Source organism: Marmota flaviventris, chromosome 11 (assembly GCF_047511675.1).
Source record: "Marmota flaviventris isolate mMarFla1 chromosome 11, mMarFla1.hap1, whole genome shotgun sequence".
Classification (NCBI taxonomy): Eukaryota; Metazoa; Chordata; class Mammalia; order Rodentia; family Sciuridae; genus Marmota; species Marmota flaviventris.
In genome coordinates, this window is record NC_092508.1 from 7,131,691 (window position 1) to 7,151,628 (window position 19,938).

The 19,938-nt window shown below is 47.2% G+C and overlaps 1 protein-coding gene across 9 annotated transcripts in view; it reads right to left on the reverse strand.

Annotated features, from left to right (window-relative positions):
• Dis3l2 (DIS3 like 3'-5' exoribonuclease 2) overlaps window positions 1–19,938 on the reverse strand; it is a 332,047-nt gene that overhangs the window by 24,797 nt on the left and 287,312 nt on the right. For 7 of the 9 annotated variants that reach the window (XR_011709223.1, XR_011709225.1, XM_071619539.1 and 4 more), the window contains exon 14: window positions 7,641–7,720. The exons of the other annotated variants lie outside the window; for them this stretch is intronic. Coding sequence is in view for 5 of the 7 variants with exons in the window: in XM_071619539.1 (XP_071475640.1) it covers window positions 7,641–7,720 (80 nt within the window). In the remaining 2 variants the exon portion in view is untranslated. The remainder of the gene's footprint in view (window positions 1–7,640; window positions 7,721–19,938) is intronic. 9 annotated transcript variants of the gene reach the window in all.

Below are 19,938 nucleotides of genomic sequence, written 5' to 3' on the forward strand. Positions count from 1 at the left end.
CAAAGTAATCAACAGAGTAGAAGATAAGAGCAACATGAGTATCTTAGACTAGATACCACGTCCAGATTAGAGACAACTATAAATCAAGAAGCAAACCAGAAAACCCAGCGGAAAAAATAGGTAAGAGATTTGAAAAGGCACTTTACCAAAGGGCCAATGAACAGCTGAATGCTCACACACTGAGGGTAAGTGGCCCAGTGAATTTTGACACCTAAGATATCTTGATTGCTCCCACCAGGAGTGGGGTGAAGGGAGTGACAGGTATGAGAGCCTCAGCCACCCCTCTGTGCAGCAGAAACGGGGCCATGGGAGAGATGCACCCTTCTCCGAGCACCAGGGACCCCAGGGAAATAGAAGTAAGGGAGTCACACTAATGCCAAACCCCACCTGCAGCGAGGCGACGGGTTGTAGTGAGCTCACACCCGCACTGTGTGCAGCCAACTCCCACTTGCACGTTATAGCCACAGCTGCTCCCATGAGGTCACTTCTGGCACCTCTGGCTGCGCTGCCTCCAGTTGCCCCAAGCCCCTCCTCTTCTGCTTCCAGGCTCCTTTCTCCTAAGCCCAGGCTTCAGCAGGAACAAGAAAGCCATTCTTGATTCTGGCCTGGCAGTGTCAGCAGGGCCTGGAGGCACTCACCCTCTGCCATGAATGGCTCTTAGGTGACATGGCTTTGAGCCCGAGGAACTGGCGGCAGCCCCAAGTGCACACAGAAGTGCCACTGCCCAAGTGCTGGGCAGCGCTGCTCCTGGGCTGGAGATGTCAGGGCTGCGGGAAAACATCCCCCCTGCTTACTCAGTGGAGGATGAGGAAAAGAACCAAGTAGAGGAGACAGGAATTAAACATGGGCCTTGATCCAGATTCCCCTGCTCTCCCTCCTGCCCAAATGTGGCAGCCAGCAAAAGGTGCCACTCAGATCCCCTGCCATGGAGCACGGACTGCTGATAGCCCCAGGGATGGCTGCTTAGATCACCACAGCATCTGCCTGAACCACACTTCCTGAGGGCCACCAAGGGCTGCTACCAGACAGTGACTGAGCTGCCTCTCTTAGTGGGATTTAGACACAGGCCAGGTCCTGTAGGAAGTGAGGCTCCTATATAAGGTGACCCTGGCTTTGGCTCTGGGACTTCCCATTGGCTGGCCAAAGCTGTCTCAAAAGTGTGCTGCAGTTGGGACTTGTTGCCCAGCCCCTTCCCTTCACAGGGGTCAGGGCATAAAGGGGCTGAAGGCTCCCCTGCTCTCTCCTGCTTGTTCCCCTTTAGTCTACTACAGGTGGCTCCCTCCACACATCTCATACATTGGATCCTCCCTCAGGGTCTGCTTCTTGGTAGATCTGAACTCACCCAAGGGGTGATTCTGAGAAACAGGCAGAAGGAAGGAGATGGGGAACTGGCTACTTGTCTGATGGGCAAAGGACCCTAACCAATAGGTCCATGAGCATGAACCAAAACAAAGTGATGGCCCAGGTGCTCAAGGGTTCACCGGGAGCAACCTGGAAGAAGGTGTTGTATCTCTTTGCCATGATGCAGGCATTGCACGGTCCTGGAGGCATGGTGTCTACAGGACTGTGGAGTTTGCCTGTCACTGCAGGTGAACAATGCTCTGCAGAGGGCTGACGGCAAACTGGTGTCCCTGACAAGCAGGTACAGGCTTAGCTGAGTGCTGCAGGGCCTCTCTGGCCTGCCCTTCCCAAGTAAGGCTAACAAGTCCTGGCAGAAGGATGCTGAGGCCTCTGCCCTCAGAGCCACTCTGTGGGCCTGGTAGTCTACACGTAGACTCTGAAGGCCTCAGTCCAGGGGCGGAAACCAGCAGGTGAACCAATGACTGAAGTGTCCTGGGGAAGGAGATCTGACTCTGCTGGTGATGGCTGTTAGGGTGTGGAACGGCTTCCTGAAGAAGTGATGCTTAGCTCAGAGTGGGAGTAGCAGTAGGGTTGACCCAGATGGGTGGGGCGAGGGCTGCAGAGAAGATGGTTGTTCTTGAAACAGGAAATGATGTGGTTACACAGAGACACACTGTGAGAAACTCCAGGTGGTCTGGTAGGGTGGCAGTGGGGATGCTAAGCAGGCTCCTGGCCCACAGAGCTGCCTCGTGATGGGCACCCAGTCCCTTTCACTGTCCATGAGCCTCTGATGGCAGTGCCAGTGTTTTTCCAGCTCTGCAGCCCAAGAGCCTAGAATTATACTGGTACATAACTCTCTATGTTTTGGTCGAATGAATAGTCAGATTTTACATTTTCAAAAGATAATCAGGCCGGGCCTGGTGGCACATGCCTATAATCCCAGAACTTGGGAGGCTGAAGCAAGAGGACTGCAAATTAAAGGTCAGCCCAAGCAATTTAGTGAGGCCCTAAGCAACTTATCAAGACCCTGTCTCAAAATAAAAAGTGATGGTGATGTAGCTAAGTGGTAAAGCACTCCAGCGCCAAAAAAGAAAAAAGTTTATTCAGATTTCTGGTTCTGATAGATGGTCAACTGAACTGATGTGGATCACTTTCCTTACACAAATACAAAGATGAAAAAAATATACTAAAAGAATAAGAAATATGTAATTAATGAAGAGGAGATGTCCAGATCCTTGAACTGAAGAGGAAACTAAATCAGAGCTGCAATCTTTACAATGGCACCCCAGGGTTGGGAGTATCCAACTTTGATACAGTTAGAGGGGCTGGGGTGTAAGTGCCACAAGAGGCTGGAAACCTGGCCAAGGAACTAAAACACAACCCACGTGAAGCCAGGATCCAGGAGGGGCTGCTGGTCTTAAGCAAGGACCCAGGGAAACCTTTCCCACAGCCCAAAGGAAAGCTTACATGTGGTGCAGAGTGAAGGCATTTTCACTGAGTAAGGGAGATCCCGAGCCCATGCTATGCGTGGGGGTGCAGTGTGAACGCACACCACCTAGGTGCTGGACTAGGAGTCAGGACGTTAACATCCACACTGGCAGGATCCATGACACTCCTGGGGTCCTGGCAGGAGAAAAGCAAAAGCAATGAAAGAACACACCCATACGCGGGGTGTGTGGAACTCCTACAGCCAAAATGATCTCTGCTCAACTCAATCTTAAAATAAAAAAGAAACCACAGGAGCAAATGAGACATGCAAAGGTGGGTCAACACACACAACCAGAGAAGTGGTGCCCTTAGAACTAGAGCTAGAGATAAGGACCAATCTGGAAGAGGCTAGCAAGAAGTGCAGTCAAAATAACTCGAGAGATAAAAGAATGAACAGAAGTCATAATGAAAGCCCAGGAGACACACACACACACACACACACACACACAAATAAAAAATAAATAGGCTGAATTTTTAAAGTGCCAAATAGAACTTCTGAAAATTAAAAATAAGAACTAAACACTCTTATTGGGAAGGAGTATTAAAACAATAGATGCCAAACAGCTACAAGGAGAGTAAACCGACAGGCATTTGTGAGGAAGCTTCCTCACCTGCAGGACTGGCAGGTGAGAAGATAGAAAAAGAGGGGGCAGAGGAAGTGAGATGGTAGTTTTCTAATGGAAGTTCCAGAAGGAGCAATCAGAAAGAACCAAAGGGAACCAAAAGACAATAAATAAGAATTTCTAATGGAGAACTACACTAAACAATATAAATAAACACTCTAAAATAAAACTAGTCCTCTCGGATACAATGAGGTAAAATCTGCAGAACACCAAAGACGAAGCTCAGGTCTCAAAAGCAACCAGAATGAGCTCACTCAGGCAGCAGAGAGGACAGACTGGCGGTCAGAACAGACCGAAAAGCAGCTCCACAGTCCTAGTAATGCCAATGGCAGGGGGATGGACAGAAGGGAGCGCTCTGGACCAAATTACCAGCTACTCCAAATCCGAAGTGGTCCCTTTCCCCAACTTTGTCCCCATGGCACATGAACCTCACCATTGCAGAAGCACACCTCATCCCCAGAGGGGATGTGTAAAAGCTCCTCTCGGCCATGGACTGGGTCTAAGCTATCTCTGGCTCTCCTGCATCTAGCACAACACACTGTACACAGCAGGGGCTCAACATGTGTGTCTGAGCTCCCACAAGTCACATACACGCTCTTTCAGGCCTTGTTCTCTGTTCCCTGCCCTATGAAGAGATTACACAATTTTTCTCAAATTGAGAAAAATGACCTTCAATCAGGGCTTGATCAACTGGCTTTAACATTAAAGGCAGATATAGTTTTCTAGAACAGTGAAAAAGAAGGTGGTTCTTGGGTGGGAACTGGTGGCATCTGTGAGGGCTGTGGAGTGAAGCCTCAGACCTCTTAGACACAGATGTGAATAGCTGTTGGGAGGCTGACAGAATATTGTGGATGGAGAATTTACTGGCTAACCTAAGGCACAATAGGGCAGCTTTATCTTTCTTCTAATGACCTCAGAGCTTCTTTAATTTTTAAAATTTGCAGTGCTGGGAATAGAACCCAGGGCCTCCCACATGCTAGGCAAGTGCTCTACTGCTGATCTATATCCCTAGCCCTTCTTCTATTTTATTTTGAGTCAAAGTCTTGCTAAGTTGCCCAGGATGACTTGGAACTTACAATCCTCCTGCTTCAGCCTCCAGAGTAGCTAGGATTATAGGTATGCCCCAACCACCTCAGGGCTTTAAGAATGTTTACCTGAGAACTGTGCCTCTAGCACCAGAGGAGACAGTGTCCAAGTCTCACCAGAGATGAAGTCCAGGGCTCATCCTCCCTGGAGCCTGGAGACAGAATTAAGCCCTTTTACGCAAACAGAAACGGGATGACATAGGGCCAAGGACAAGGCTACCAGGATGTTCCAGGGAAGGGAGTTGGTAAGAGAATCTAGGGAACTTAGCTGACTCTCTATCTACAGATCCTGCATCCATGGATCAAAAATACTTGGAAAAAATTGATCTGGACTAAATATGTACAAACTTTTTTCCTGTCATTATTCCACAAACAATACAGCATAACATCTATTTGTACAGCATTTACATTGTATTGGGCACTGAAAGAAACCTAGAGATGATTTAAACTCTACAGGAGGATATGCAAATATCACACTGTTTAAGGGCCTTGAGCATCCACAGGTTATGGGGGGTATGTGCCAATCTGTTGCAGATACCAAGGGACAAAAGCACAGAGATCATTTTTTAGGGCCACTGCATTTACAAGGAAAGGCCACTTGGGAGAACTGTCCACCAGCCTCACTACTTATTCAGAACAACACTTTTGCTGACAGACTGAATATGGCAGAGATGAATACTAAATGATTACAAATTATATTTCAGGAATTATCCAAAAGAGAAAGTAGTAGTTTCAATAAGGAGTCAAACCAAACTAACATCCAAGCTAGTTTTTTTCATTTGTAGACTATCCTGACCCTGGCGTTATTCCTTCACATTACTTGGCCTGAGGGTTTTCTACTTAAAAGTGAACAGAGCAGAGACAGGATGGAGCTCATGGGCTCTCCTGGGCTTCACGCCACAACGTACATGTAGGAGAGGAGTCTGCTTTGAACAGAGAGCATGGCATGCAACGGGGGCTGTCAGAGGCATGTGAACCGCCTCTTCCCCAAGCAGCACAGTTAGCTGCAGCAGTGATTTGTGGATGCAGCGTTGGTGGCACCACAAAAACAGAAGGCAGATGAGCATAGGAGAGCCAAGTGTTCTGTTGGGAAGGAGGGTAACCAGCACTACTGCGTGCATCCTATATGCAAGGCTGGTGATGATGTGCTTGAGCTGACATTCCTGACACAGGGAATCTCATTAGTTTGAACAGATGAAGAAGTTGAGGCTCAGGGAGATTAGGAAAGTTGTCTAAGGAATGAGAATGAACCTCAAGACAGACTTAAAGACAAACGAGAGTGCAAAAGAGGCATTTGATTGCCACTTTTCTAGATCATGGCTCCTATGCAATTTCCTGCATGAATACTTTCTTTTATAGGTCTTTGGTGGCCAAGGCTCATCTATATTTACAACCCCTGGATTCTCTTCTTGCTATGATAGTATGCTGGGAACTTAGGATAGTTCAAAAGAGCTAGATTATCTTCTCTCATATTCAAAGATGATCTAAACTGCCGACACCGGACTCTGCTAAGACATGACCCTGAAGGTAAGGAGGGCCAGCACCCTTCTCTCTCTGGACAAAAATTCTGCAATCTTTCTCCAAAGAGCAGAGTCAGGCCAGAATCAGGGTCCATAACACCCATGTATCAAAAGCTCTATCTGCCACCACAATCTGCATGCCTGAGGCTGCCACTCACTGACAACCAGCAAGCAGCTATGCAGGGAGAACAGCATGGTGGGGGACAGGAGGGTGGCAGAGTGGCATGTGTCTCTTGCTACCCAGTGAGTTTGCCTGGCTACCTGGGGTCTCACCCAATTGTCCCATTCAGCCTCTGGACCACAGAGAAATCCTGCCCCGCTTCTCTGCTGCATTAAGCTTTATGAGAAGTTGTGATGGAGGCTCTAACACAGGTCTAAAAACTTTCTTCCAAAAGCTGTGCCACCCCAGAGGAGGCGTGTGGTGTTAAAGGATGCCCAATCATGCTTTCCTATGACTCATGTGGTGGGAACAGCTGACCACAGCATCTACCCAAAAATAAACTGCAAAGCGTCATAATGCCTCGAAGGAAACGTGAATGGAGATATGCCCATGAGGATAGCCAGTAAGCTATCTTATAGCCATAACAGAACGAGAGTTCTTGAGGAAGACTGGACTTCTCTTCCGGGAAGTACTGTACAGCTCTGCTGGCAGGTGCCCCCTGCTTCCTTCCACTGGGAAAATTAAACAGTTTGGATTTTTAAATAATGAGACTGGAACATACTGTCCTCAGGTCCAGGCTGGGACTGCTCTTGTTCCTGACCTGGGATTTCTGAGAGTGGTAACTTGGGACAATGATCTTCCTTCCGTTCTCTTCCCCGTGTGAATGTGCTAATGTTGACTTTGCCTCTCAGAGCTGTTCCAGTTGCCTGCAGCAGGTAACTTGGGGCCCCTAGGCCTCAGCTTCTGAGGATACAACAGTAAATCAAGAATGCTCCACAGGGTGTCACAGGGATTAAATGGGATTATAGATGTAGACTCCCCAGGACTGTACCCAACACAGTAGGTGCTGAGCAGTACCTGCCACCTCACCACCAGGGCACATTCCTCGTGCTTCACTCACCATCAATGTCACTGTCTCATAAACAACACACAGGGAGGCAGATAGTCCGTGACAAAGAGAGAAGACGCTCTAAAATCATGCCAGTGCCACTATTCTAACTTCCAATCTCTGTAAGCACCCAGAAATCAATCTCCACACTACAAAACCCACAACAGAGACAACCACAACAGAACCCGTTAGGTATATTCACAGGGGCCCAGAACCACAGCCAAGGTCAGAATCACAGTGGATGAGCAAGCACATGGATCAGGGACCCGGCAGGAGGCAGGCTCTGGAGAACAGCTGAGCCTGGAGGGCAAGGTTTGTTGTCAAATGTGCTTCTAACACAGCACAACTTCTATGTGCATTCAAATCCTGTGTTTAGGAGCAAAAGAGATTTTACAGGAGAAATATTTTTGTCCCAGTCATTTTCCGGAAGTGAAAAGTGAGAGTCCCTTCCCAAGCACACCCATAAGGGAAGCCATGGCCAAAAAGCCTGTGTATGTGGCAGGGCCAGGTGGCGCTTCTGAGTGGGTGGCTTACTTGTTGCTGTCCCGGTACTCGTAGATGTGACATCCTTGAGGCAATCCAGTCTCAGAGTCCAGGGTAAAAGCAAGCTTGAGCTGCACAAAGAGAAAGGAGAAAGCAGGTGAGCTTCAGGCAGCGCTCCAGCAGCAGGAGGGGTAAAAATGATCAAGCAACATTGGCTCCCATGGCTATGGAGAACCTGGCCCTCCCGCTCTGGGAAGAACCCACACCTCACAGGAACCCTGTTGTCCACGTCCGTGCTTTTTCATTCAGCACACAGCCAGTATTTGGGAAGTGTCCCCTTCATGCCAGACACTGAGCTGGCTGAGAAGAAGTAACAGTACACTGCTGGGGCCACCTTCATAGAGTCTGGGTCTAACAGAGGAGCCTGGCAGCAACCAAACCACCAAACTGAGGACCAGGCACATCTATGCAGAACTTGGAATTAAAGAGTCTTTTCTGAAGCAAGAAAACCACCCCACGTTTCTGTGAAAGCAGATAGAATGGGATGCGGAAAGGAAGGGGTCACCTGGAACCTTGGGGGGGGGCCTAGCAGAGAGCGTGGCATGTGCATAGGTCCTGGGGATCACCTGAAGCATGGCTGGTGAAGCTGAATCCTGACAGATAGAGGGACACAGTGGCTGGTGACAATGGGGAGGAAGGCCAGGAAGAAGATGGATTTTCTCGGCCACACTGGAATTTTGGGCCTTTATCTTAATAGCAAAGGGAAGCTTCTGGTTTAGGGAAGAGCTGGATAGTGTGATCAGAGCTGTTTGGGAAGGCTGGCCTGGCAGCTGTGTAGACATAGCAACTTGCGGTGAAAGAGCGGGAGGAGCAAGAGCCTGCGGGAAGCAGAGGCAGAGAGTGGCGAGGGGCGGGGCTCGAGGAGATGGAGAGAAGGGGACAATTGGAGATTCATAGTAGAAGTGCATTTTTAGAAGTAGAATCAGCAGGATATGCTGACGGATTTGATGTTGAAAGTGGTGAAGACAGAAAGAACCAAGTTAAGAATGGTTCAAAGCATGTGTGTGCGCGCCTGTGTGTGCGTACGTATACGTGGTACTGGGAACTGAATCCAGGGCTTCACACATCCTAGGCAACTACTCTGCTCCTGAGCTACACCCCCAGCTCTGTTTATTTTGAGACTGGGTCTCACTCAGTTGCCCAGGCTGGCCCTGAACTTGCGATCCTCCTCCCTCAGCCTCCCATGTAGCTAGGATTACTAGCATATGCCACTGAGTGTGGTTAGGGATAGTTTAAGTTTTTGATCTGAACTAGCAGGCAGATGGTTGTTCCATTGTTAACTTTGGGGATGGATGGGGAGTCAAAAGTTTGATTTTTGACATGCTATCTTGGAGACACCCATTAGCTTCCTTTTGTTAGGGAAGATCAGGAGTAGGAATGCTGGCAAAGTTTTGGTTTCTTTCTTGACTCTGGTGGGGAAGGCTCAGGGTCCTATTAGAGCCAAGGGGTCACCGCAGCCTAACATTTCCAAATGCAAAGCCAATTATCATACTTACAATTTACTGGGCTTTTAAATCACTAGGGAAATTTTAACTAAAATTAACTGCACATTAGGAGGACACGTTATTATGATCTTTTTTAACTGTAGGGCTGTTAACACAGCTAATGATCTGCATCATTAGATGCTGGACAAATTCTCTCTTCCTCAGAGGGAAACAAGCTCTCAGGAATAGTTTGTCCTATTATTGACCCAGATGAAAATTAAAAAAACAGAAATAAGCCCTTTTTTACCATCATAAAACTGGAACTTGGAGTCAATGGCGTGCTTTCTCTAGAGCCCTGCTTGGTTCTCTCTAGCATAGCTATTTTAAAAAATTTATTAATTAACAATTATAACCCTTTTCTCCTCATTTCTCTCTTTGCAGCTGAGCTCAGGCCCATATTAGTTTTGTCCATTTCAAAAGTCTACATTGCTTAGAAATTCTGACATCCTTTGGCTCAATGTTTAAGTAATGGATTTTTGGCTCAGAAAAATGATCAGAAATGTAAGAAGAGGCCATGTATGGTGGTGCTTGCCTGTAATCCCAGCTACTTAGGAGGCTGAGGCAGGAGGATGGCAAGTTTGAGGTCAGTCTGGGTAACTCAGCAAGACTCTGTCTCAAAATAAAGAATAAAGGACTGGGATGTAGCTCAATGTTTGAGCACCTGCCTAACATATATGAGGCCTTGGGTTTAATCCCCATGACTGCAGAAAAAAAAATGCAGAAAGAAAAGTTTTAACCGCAAAACTGCCTCCATGTTACTTGCTGGAAAGGCTCTGAAATGGCAGAAGGTTAAAAACCCACACTACAGACAGTCACACGTGGAATAGCGTACAGCTAATAACCTGCTTATGCAGAACTTCTTATTAACGTGGGAAAATATTTGGAATATTTGGATAAAGCAGAATGCATATTTGACTATATACGGTTAAAACTGTGTGAAAAGAATAAAGACTGCATAGAAGGAAGGCTGGGAGGCGAGAGATCATAATGGCCCAGCAGTGGTCCCTGGATGGGAGGTTCTAGGTGACTGCTTTAATTTCTTGGCATTTTCTAGAGTCTTCAGGATAAGCATGTTACTAAGATTCTGAGTAGAGACTAATACATTTCCCCCTTATTTTATGACTGGTAACTCTTTTATTCGTTATTTTTTTAAGTTGTAGATGGACACAATACATTCATTCATTCATTCATTCATTTATGGTGCTGGGAATTAAACACAGTGCCTCCCATGTGGTGGGCAAGCACGCTATCACTGAGCAACAACCCTAGCCCATGGTGACTCTTAATTCTCTTAAGGAATTCTAAGTTGTTGTGGCTTTCCTGGGTCTTCTGCTTCCTGGCTGTGCTTCAGCTATCATTGTTGAGGGTCTCTGCCTGTCTTTTTAACACCAAGAAATGTTGCCTTCAGGTCCTTAACCAGCCCCTACTTCCTGCTCCCTTATCATGAATGAGGGCACTGGTTGGAGAGGGCTGAGCCACAGAGTTAGTTCAGAGACACGGGGATCTGGATGAGCTGGCAAGGCTGGCTGATAAGAGGCTCCATCTCAGGCAGGGATAGGGGACGGAGGTTCTGGGAGACAGGTAAGATAGAAGCCTGACAGGACACACACACACTGAACCATGTGACACCGAGAGCCAGGATCTGCCATCCAGCCCCACTGCACCCCCAGCTCCTATGACCAGGTGAAAAAGGACCAGAAGCTCTGGTCCTTGGTCCCGAAGCGGAGGGAGGTAATTTCAGGGAAAGTCTCAAGGTCAGGAAGCTGCATACACAACAGCAGAAGGGCAGGCCAGGTGCTGATTGGAGAGTTTAGCTTTGCTGCCTGCCTGCCCAGGGGAGGCTCTCCTTCATCCTGATGAGAGTCTGCACTAGGTATGCCTGCTGTTCATACAGAAGAACAACTTGGGGCTGAGAAAGACTAGTTAATCTGTCCACACCACAACTGGACTTAGAATTCAACCCACCCACGCTCTCTGACCACTACCAGAATTACAGGATGTGGTGATGGTCTTGATAGGAAGACAGGGAGAGAGAGTCACAGATAACGTTTAAGATGCTCTGGCCCGAGCAGCAGAGTAGATGGCCCTGCTTCTCGCCCTAATGAGGAAGAATGGCAGGCTTGGGAGGAGAGTCTGGGTTCATTTGGGATTGTTGATTTTAAGGTGTCTGTGAGGAAGCTAGTGGCAATGACGGGTGCTGGAAAGATAGTCCTGAGGTTCAGAAGCAAGACTGTAATCTGGAGGTAAAAATATGAGAGTCCTCAGTTGGTAGTAAGATGGCAACTTATTTGCAGGATGAAATTGTTCCAAGACAGTGTGTGGAGTAGAGAGAACACTGTAGGTAGAGTCCGGAGAATCATCTGTATGTAAGAGGTGGGGAGCAGAGACTGAGGAGCGGCCAAGGAGTTTTGAGTGATGATGGTACAGGAACCAGGAGAAGACGTCATCTGCAGGAGGCAGTCATCAGAGGTCACGCCCTTCTAAGAGGTCAGGTAAAGCAGGAATGAGCACCCAAACGAGGACTCTCAAGGCAGTAGTGGGAGCAGAGATCAAGAAGTGACAGGCTGAATAATGAGTGGGTGAGGAAATAGGAACTGCAAGTGTACACAATTCTTTTGGCAAATTTGATAGGATGTGGGGCTGAAGAAGAGCATACCTTGTTTAAATAGAGAGAAGCACCCTGAGGAGAGGGGTGAGAGATATAGAACAGTGGTAACCAGAGAGTCAGGCTCTGAGATGAAGAGGGACTGGAGTCTGGCATAGAGCTGAGGACCCCTTCTCCTCTGCAGGAGCAGGCAGGTGGGAAGAGATGCAGACAAAGCTGCAGATTGGGCACGGAGATTCGAAATGTTCTAGTATGATTTTTGTTCTCTCCTGAGAAGTAGAGGGCCAATGGTCTGCAAAGGCATAGGAATTTGGTGGGGGAAGAAGTGGAAATTTGAGGACAGCAATAAAGGTTTCAAATTGCTTGCTTGGCAATGACCAGGGAAGAACACACAGATTGCAAGGGAGCACGGAGGGTCTACCTGGGCACTCAGATATGAGGCTACTGTAGCAACCCTTGGCCTGCTTGCTGACTTTCTAGACTTTGGCATGAAGAAAGTCAGGTTGGTCCAAAGCTGATATTTGCCAGGAAGGTTTGAGGAAAAAAATAATAAGGCAAGGGAATAGTGTCATGATATGGCGACAGAGGGACCCGAATGGACCAGGGAATCTAAGGGGAAACAGGAAGGAAGTTAACAACAGAGGGCTAGGGCTGGGGTGCAGCTCAGTGTGGAGGACTATGCCTATCTAGCAGGTGTGGCCCTGGCTTTGATCCCTGGCAGCCTAAAAGAAAAAGAAAGAAAGGAGGGAGGAAGGGAAGGAACATGAGATTAGGGAATAATTCTACAAACTGGGCCCACTGTGGTGACCCCCATGTGCTCTCTTTCAAAAAGTAATTAATCTGCAGCCCTGGCTGGCTCAAGTTGAAAGGAGATGTTACATTCGTCAGCAAACTACCTGCTATCTGCAGAAGTACAGGCCCCAAGCATCAACAAAAAGAACACAAGTTACTCTGAAGAAGGTGGGGGTGGGGGCGGGATTTGCGACACTTACATAGATCAGATCCCAGAACTCAGGAAGATAAGAATATTTTTTATAAGAATATATTTTTTTCTTACATAAAATATGTAAGAACAGGTTCCAACTAGAATTGGTCAGCATGAGCCAAAAGAACCTAGAGTTGTCAAGAGCAGTGGCACTTGAAATTATGACATCATCCTGTCAGTCAAAAGTCAAGGAATTTATCTGGAAACTTCCCTGCGGCCAGCAGAGAGGTGGGCTGTCCTTCTCTTCGAAAAAAAGCCCTCTCTCCTTTGAGAGTGTCCCCTTTTCCCTTTTCTTATCCCTTCTGATAAACTCATACTCGTTACTCTGGGCGACACATATAAAATTTTTCTGGCCTGATCATAAGAGTTGGGGTTTGAAGCGGGGTTGGAGGGGTGTCTCTGTGACCCTGGCTGGCTACAGACTTACAGCAGACCTCTGCCTTGTAACACTGTGAACCACTGGGTTGTACCAGCCTAGGGTTAGGTGAGTTCAAGGTGGGGAGGTGGGGGAGTGGAGGTCAGGGAGCAGGCTGTGCCTGACCTCAGAGATGGATAGTCAATCACAAGATCCAAGAAGAAGTCAAGGAATGGTGAGCTGGGGGTGGGGACCTCCTGAGAGCTCTGACATTCACCCGGGATGATGACATGACATGCTGTTTCTCAGATAAACCACGCCACAAAACATGTCCTACAGGTATGTGTGTAGATGTCTACTATGTGCAAGGTTCAAAACATTAATTAGTGAATCTGCTGGTCTCTGCAGCAGACATGGATGCAGAGAGAGCAGGCGAAACTTCCTCCTTGCTGATGATATCCTAGGTTCATTCAGCTGGTCACATCTATCTCCTCCCCAGTTCCAACTGCCAGCTCTTGGCCTGGATCTGACACTTCTAAGGGAAGTCCATGTGCCTTTCAGTCACTGATTAGAAACCCAAGCCAATCAGTGCACGGCCCATCCTGGCCCTAAGAATGGGTTCAGGAATGGCAGCACGACCCAGCTGAGGCCAGCTAGCTAGGGGCAGATGTGTGCCATGTGCCTCTGGCCTTAAGGACCAGCAACCAACTTGCTACCAGTCTGAGAACAAAGAGAACTCCCAGAAGAAGCAGGCGCAAAAGAACTGCAGAAGAGGAGAGCCAGCCTGTCACCTTCTGGACATCAACTGCTCATCATTCCTTTTGAGGATACTGACACCTAATCTGTCAACCCATGCCATTAGCTCTCCTTTCCTGACCCATTTTCACCGCTTGGCTGAGTTATTTCTCTAGAACATGAATCCTAAGATGCTTCTGTCCATGCCTTGGCTGGCTTCAGGCTGTTGAAGGTATGGAAATGAGTTAATGGAAGCCCAGACTCTCTAGAGATTAGCTGCTTACATGCACGAACACAAACTAACAGAGGGTGATGAGGTGGATGTGTGACAATCAGGCTGGCCTCAGAGTGGACCACAGAAATCCTAAAGGCCAAGGAGTGGGTCCCACTCTCCTCTGCCCTAGATAGCTCACTGTCCGAGAGTGTGTGGGGGGGCACTTGCTCCTACCCCAGTGCCCTTTCTCATGCTGTACCTGCTCCTGGAGAAGCTCTTGCCACCTGCCTTTCTGTCCACCCTCTGTAAAATGACTCTAATTTTCTATTCATCCCTCTTCTGGTATGCTAGAGTCTGGGCCTCTCCCTAGGGATCCTGATAGGTAGCTTTATCAGGGACCTTGGGTGCCTAGTGCCCTTATTGTTGTCCACAGTGAGGGTCCAATTTCATCCCTTGCTTTTAAAAAAAAATTCCTCCTTTCCTTTGGGTAGACAAACACTGCCTCATATCTTCCCCTTTTCAGTAACTGTCACTGGCTGACAAATAGTAGCTCACATACTCCATGGACAGGTACTCTCTCTCCCTTAAGAGGGCACATGGTCCTTCCCTCTACAGTGGTTCCTGGACACTTCCTACAAAGCTGGACCAGCCAGGACAGAGGCACACCTGTATGCTGCCACCTGGGGGCAGCCTAGTGGCCCTATCCAAGGCCATAAAGGATATGGAATGGGACAGGAAGGAGTGGTCAAGTGGGCACACTGGATGTCCCCTGGACCAGTGAGCAAGCCAATCTTTAATTGCTTAGGTGCCTAGTTGGCTTGCCCAAACAGCCACATACCTGGAGAATGTTCTGCAAAGGCTGCGGGCCCTAAGCCCCACCAGTTAAGGAAGACACCAGCACAGAACCTTAGGTGCTTTTGAACATTCTGGCCTGCCAGGTACAGTGGTGCCCACCTATAATCCCAGCTACTCCGAACACTGAGGCGGGAGGACCAAAGTTTGAAGCTAGTCTCAGCAACTTAGCAAGGCCCTCAGCAACTCAGTGATATCCCGTCTCAACACAAAAAATAAAAGAGGTGGGGCTGGAGTTGTAGCTTAGTGGTAAAGCACTTGCCTAGCACGTGTGAGGCCTGGGTTTGATTCTCAACACCACATGAAAATAAATAAATAAAGGTATTAAAAAAAAAAAAAAAAGAGGGCTGGGGATGTGATTCCATGGTAAAGTGCTCGTGGGTTAAATCCTCAGTACCAAAGAAAAAGAAGAAAGAAAATTCCTGGAAGGGCAAAGACGGAGTTAATGAATTGAGGGACTTCCTGCTTTGTCCCCAACAGCTCTAAGATGCCCTCTCAGAGGTACCTGCAGTCCCAGCCGGACAGCATGGTAGGGCTTTCTCTGCAGGCTGCTCTGTGATGGAACAGGGCACCTGGCAGCCCAGCTCAGCGAGTCCCTGACAGGGTTGTAATGAGAGAGGTCATCCGTGAAACTTCAGTATTCTTTCTTTGGCCAGAATTTTCCAGTTCAACCCACCGTGGGTTCTCCAGGAGGCCTGTGAGCTTGCTTCAATGCTTCAATCTGCTAGCTATTAGGACTCAGGTTCAAGCGCGGGTCAAGGACCATCCTGGAAGCCTCCAGCCTCCCCATGGCTGACACTTCCCTGTGCAGCCCACTGGATCTTGCAGGGTGTCCAATTCTTCCTTAGCTGAAAGTGGCCAATCCTAACATCGAGCCAAGATTTCAGAACACCATTTATGACATACTCAGAAGGAATAGGAAAGTTACCTCTACCTGAAGCCTTGGTTTTATAATTGAAAAATCTTATTTGGAGGAAATCTTCATATTCTCGAAATGATCTCTAGTTTTCCTTCCTTAGTCTTCATTATTTGGTTTGGATTTCCTAAGCATTATTTCTTTTTTCCATCTCCTCTTTGCTTTCTTTTATAAGACAAAGATGCTGTGGGCTTTGCCTTAACTTGGTTAACAGTGATTCTACGGTAATGTATTAAATTTCTTTCTCCTAAGTCCACTGAAGTCTTTTTGGACCTAGAGGGAGCTTTTTAAGAAAGAACTTGCTCACTCAGCAGGATTCTCCTCCCACCCCAAGCTCTGGTTCTGACCTGGAAAAAATAAGAGCGAGAAAGAGCAAGAGAATCCTGCAGTCCTGACGCTCGACTTTACAAACCACAAAAAAGGACCTTGCTCCAGTAACGTAATCATGGAGATTTCTGGCACTTTGGTCTTTCAAGAAAAATACATCCATCTGCTGGCACAGGGACCCATCAAACTCGATCCTGTTCAGCATGGAGTTCCCAATTCATTAGTGTTGGAAAGTCTACCGCAAGGCCACCACTCCCACTGGACGACGCCTCCCTGCAGCGCTGTCTGCAAACCCCACAGCTGCATTTTCACTTAAGGCCACTTCTCCTGACTCCACTGTACCTTGTTCCAGGGGCTTGTTCTATTCTCATTAAGACTAAAAATGACAAGGATTCTTCAATCCTAAGGCTTTACTTGCTCAGAAGAAAAAAATGTCTATCCTAGAGCTCCCGTCAGTCCACAGGGAATCTGCTCTTTAGTTAGGAACCCAGACCCAAAGAGCCTGTCCCATGGAGCAGAGCTGGCAGCAGCTCTCCTGCCCACCTGTCAAGCTGCCTCCTCTGCCAAGTGTTGTTTCACTGCTCACTAGCAAGACCCAGGCAGCAGAGCTCTGCTTGCCACCATCCCAGGTGACATCAGGCCTTTATTACTGGTGAGACCAGCACAGAAGGGCTAGCCTGAGTCTCTTTTAGCAGATCAGCAGCCTCCTGATCAGGCCCCACCCAGGCCCTGTTTTTTTGCCCTTGAAATTCCTGAGCAATGCAACAACAGTGAATACAGGCATGACGAGCAAGTTTGCCTATGCCATCTGCAGCCAGATGAAGAAAGGATATAATCTACTCATCCTACTCAAAGCTGGCCAGGGTGTTGGAAAATTACCATACAGAACCATTTCTGCTGGAGCTCTGGGGCCTCAGGCCACCCACTGTTCAGAGGCTGGCTGCTGCCCAAGACAGGAAAGCATCAAGAATTGACTGCAGGGACTGCACATCTCTCCAAATGCATGGAGGTGGAGATGCATCTGGGAAAACCACTGATTTTCTGGGGCAAAGAATGCTTCCATTTTGCCATCTACTTATCACCTTTCTAGAGCTAATGGTCCTACCCTAGGCAGTGGAGAATCCCATGCCCTAGACTCTGTCAGAGACTTTCCCTCCTCATGTCAAAGAAGCTGCCACGAGACTTGCATCACATGCTCAATGAAGAGGAGAGGAAGAAGTCAGGTAGCAGCAGTCTGTGTCCACTCCCCACATCCCCCCACCCCCGGGCCATGCTCTAACCTCATCCTGGAATCCAATGAGGCCACAGGAAAGTGACACATGTCAACCAGATGAGCTGGTGATTTTCCTTTCCTCAAGGGCATTTTAATGATATTCCTCCATTCTCACCAAAGTTCATCCTAAGAAACAGCCTTATAAAATCTATTTCTTCACAGGCTTATGGTGTAAAAGCTGCCCACTATGACATTCAAGGTCCCCAATATCAAGCCTCATGTGAGGAATGCTTTTAGTGCTAGGAGATATGTTCTTCAACTTTCAGTGAAGTTTGTTATTAAAAACGACCTTGTATAGGGCTGGGGTTGTGGCTCAGTGGCAGATCGCTTGCCTAGCATGTGTGAGGCACTGGGTTTGATTCTCAGCACCACATATGAGTAAAAAACAAAACAAAACAAAAAAAGGTTCATTAACAACTACAAATATAAAAATAAAACAAAATTCCTTAAAAAAAAAAAAACTTATAAAATTCCCCACCCCATGCTGGACTACTTCTGCCATGCTGATATTGAAATCAGGGACATCCTGTGACTTGTGCTCCTTCCCTTGCTTCTGACTTTCCCTCTTTCTATTATAGTCATTTCACTCTTTCATTTCCTGTGTTGTAGGTCCTCTCACATTCTCTTTAGAAATATATAAATAAAGCAAAATTCTTCAAAATATAAGCCAGACACATATGAAACTGTGAGACGCAGGCATGTTTGAATACCCCACTAAACAATAGCCACTACGGTAGGCAATCAGTTCACGGTTGAAAGAAAAGGGGACATTCCCATAAAATTCTCACAGCCAGTGATCAAGCTGGCTCTCTTCTTGAAAAAACAGGAGAGAACAGAATGATCTTCCAGGGAATTGGCCTCAGTTTCCAGTGCCTTGAGGAGTCAGAAGTTATGTAAGCCCCGCTGGGAGCCAGCAGCTCTGCCTGCCTCCCCTCTCCCTGAGCTGGTGTAGAGGTAGGCTTCCAAGGCCTGAGGCTCTCCACCGGGAAGATGGAGCTGAGTTCCTCTGTGGTTGTCCCTGTGGTTTGCTTCCTGGAGGAAGGAGGAATTCTTTCTAGGTTTCCTAGAGTAAAGCACCCATAACCATTTCTGCCATATCTCTCGGAAGACAAGCCCCGATGTTCCAGAAGAACCAGTGTGTGCATCATGTGATATTTTAATCAAGTATGATATTTTTTTTTAATCAAGAGCAAGTGGCAGTGGAAAGCTCTTCTGCATAAGGCTGTCTTTCGCAGAGAAGAGCAGCTGTCAAAGTTTATGACTAGATTCCAGGGTAATTCTGCTTCCTTCCTTCCAATCAAGGCCAAGTACCTGAACAACATATTCCAAAACAACATTGCCATCTGAGGTCCTTTCTGGTCTTGGAGAAAGGACCAGAAAAGATTAGCTGCCCCTCGCCAACTGCCTGCTCCCACAACTTGGCTTCAACCTGCACCAGAGGCCTTAGTGCTGCTCCTGGCAGGAGAATCACTTTCTACCACCAGCCAGCCACAAAATACCCATAGATCTTACACTGCTTAATGGACTGCTCAGAATAATCTAGAAGGGACACTTAGGAGACTGGGGTACATGTAATATCTGAAGTTTCCTATTCATATTCCTATTACTTGAGGTTCCTAGTCCCATCCAAGATAATTACATGTGTCTTTGTTTCTTTACAAAACATCATATCAATCTAAGAGACACTATTCTACCTGCGGTAAAAACCAAGGAACACACGGGTAGTGCTACATTTAGACTGTATAGGCTGGGTGTGGTGGTGGTGCATGCTTGTAATGTCAGCTACTCTGAAGAAGGAAGATCACAAGGTGGAGGCCAGCCTGGGCAATTTAATGAGACCCTGTCTCGAAATAAAATTCAAATAATAATAATAATAATGGACTGGGATGTAGCTCAGTGGTAGAGCTGTTACCTAGCATGTATTAGGTCCTGGGCTCTATCCCCCCATCTCTAGTACTGCAACAAACAAAACAAGACAGTATAGACAGAAGTTTATAGCTAAGATGAAATGCAAAGGCTAAAAAAATGTAGGCTATAGGAAGGGCCAGGACCCAATAGGAGGGACATGAACATCCTTTCCACCTGCCTTGCTAATTCAAAAACCAGCTTTGGTACAGACACTTCTGGGGTAATCTCACAGTTCAAAATCCTTTAAGAAACTATGCATAATATTAAATGTTAAAAGAAATTTCAAAATAATTTCAGGGAAACATCCTATTAAACAAACTCTTGTTTTCCCTCAAACCCCACATAGTCTCTGGCTCTGGGGATAGAACTCAGGTGACAGAGGCTTTCCAAGCCCAACTTTCTAGACAAGTCAGATCCCTTCTCTAGTCTAACATTCTAGCTGTAAGACTAGACAAGTTTCTTTTTCTGGTATCTCAAAGGGTTCACTATAGCATGTACAAGGTTCTGGGTTCAAACCCTAGTACTCCAAAAAAAAAAAAAAAAAAAAAAAAAAAAAAAAAAAGAAAGAAAGAAAGAAGCATTTGCCAAAGGGTTTACGCTTTTGCTTCTGCCTTCCTGCCACAGGCCTAGACCTC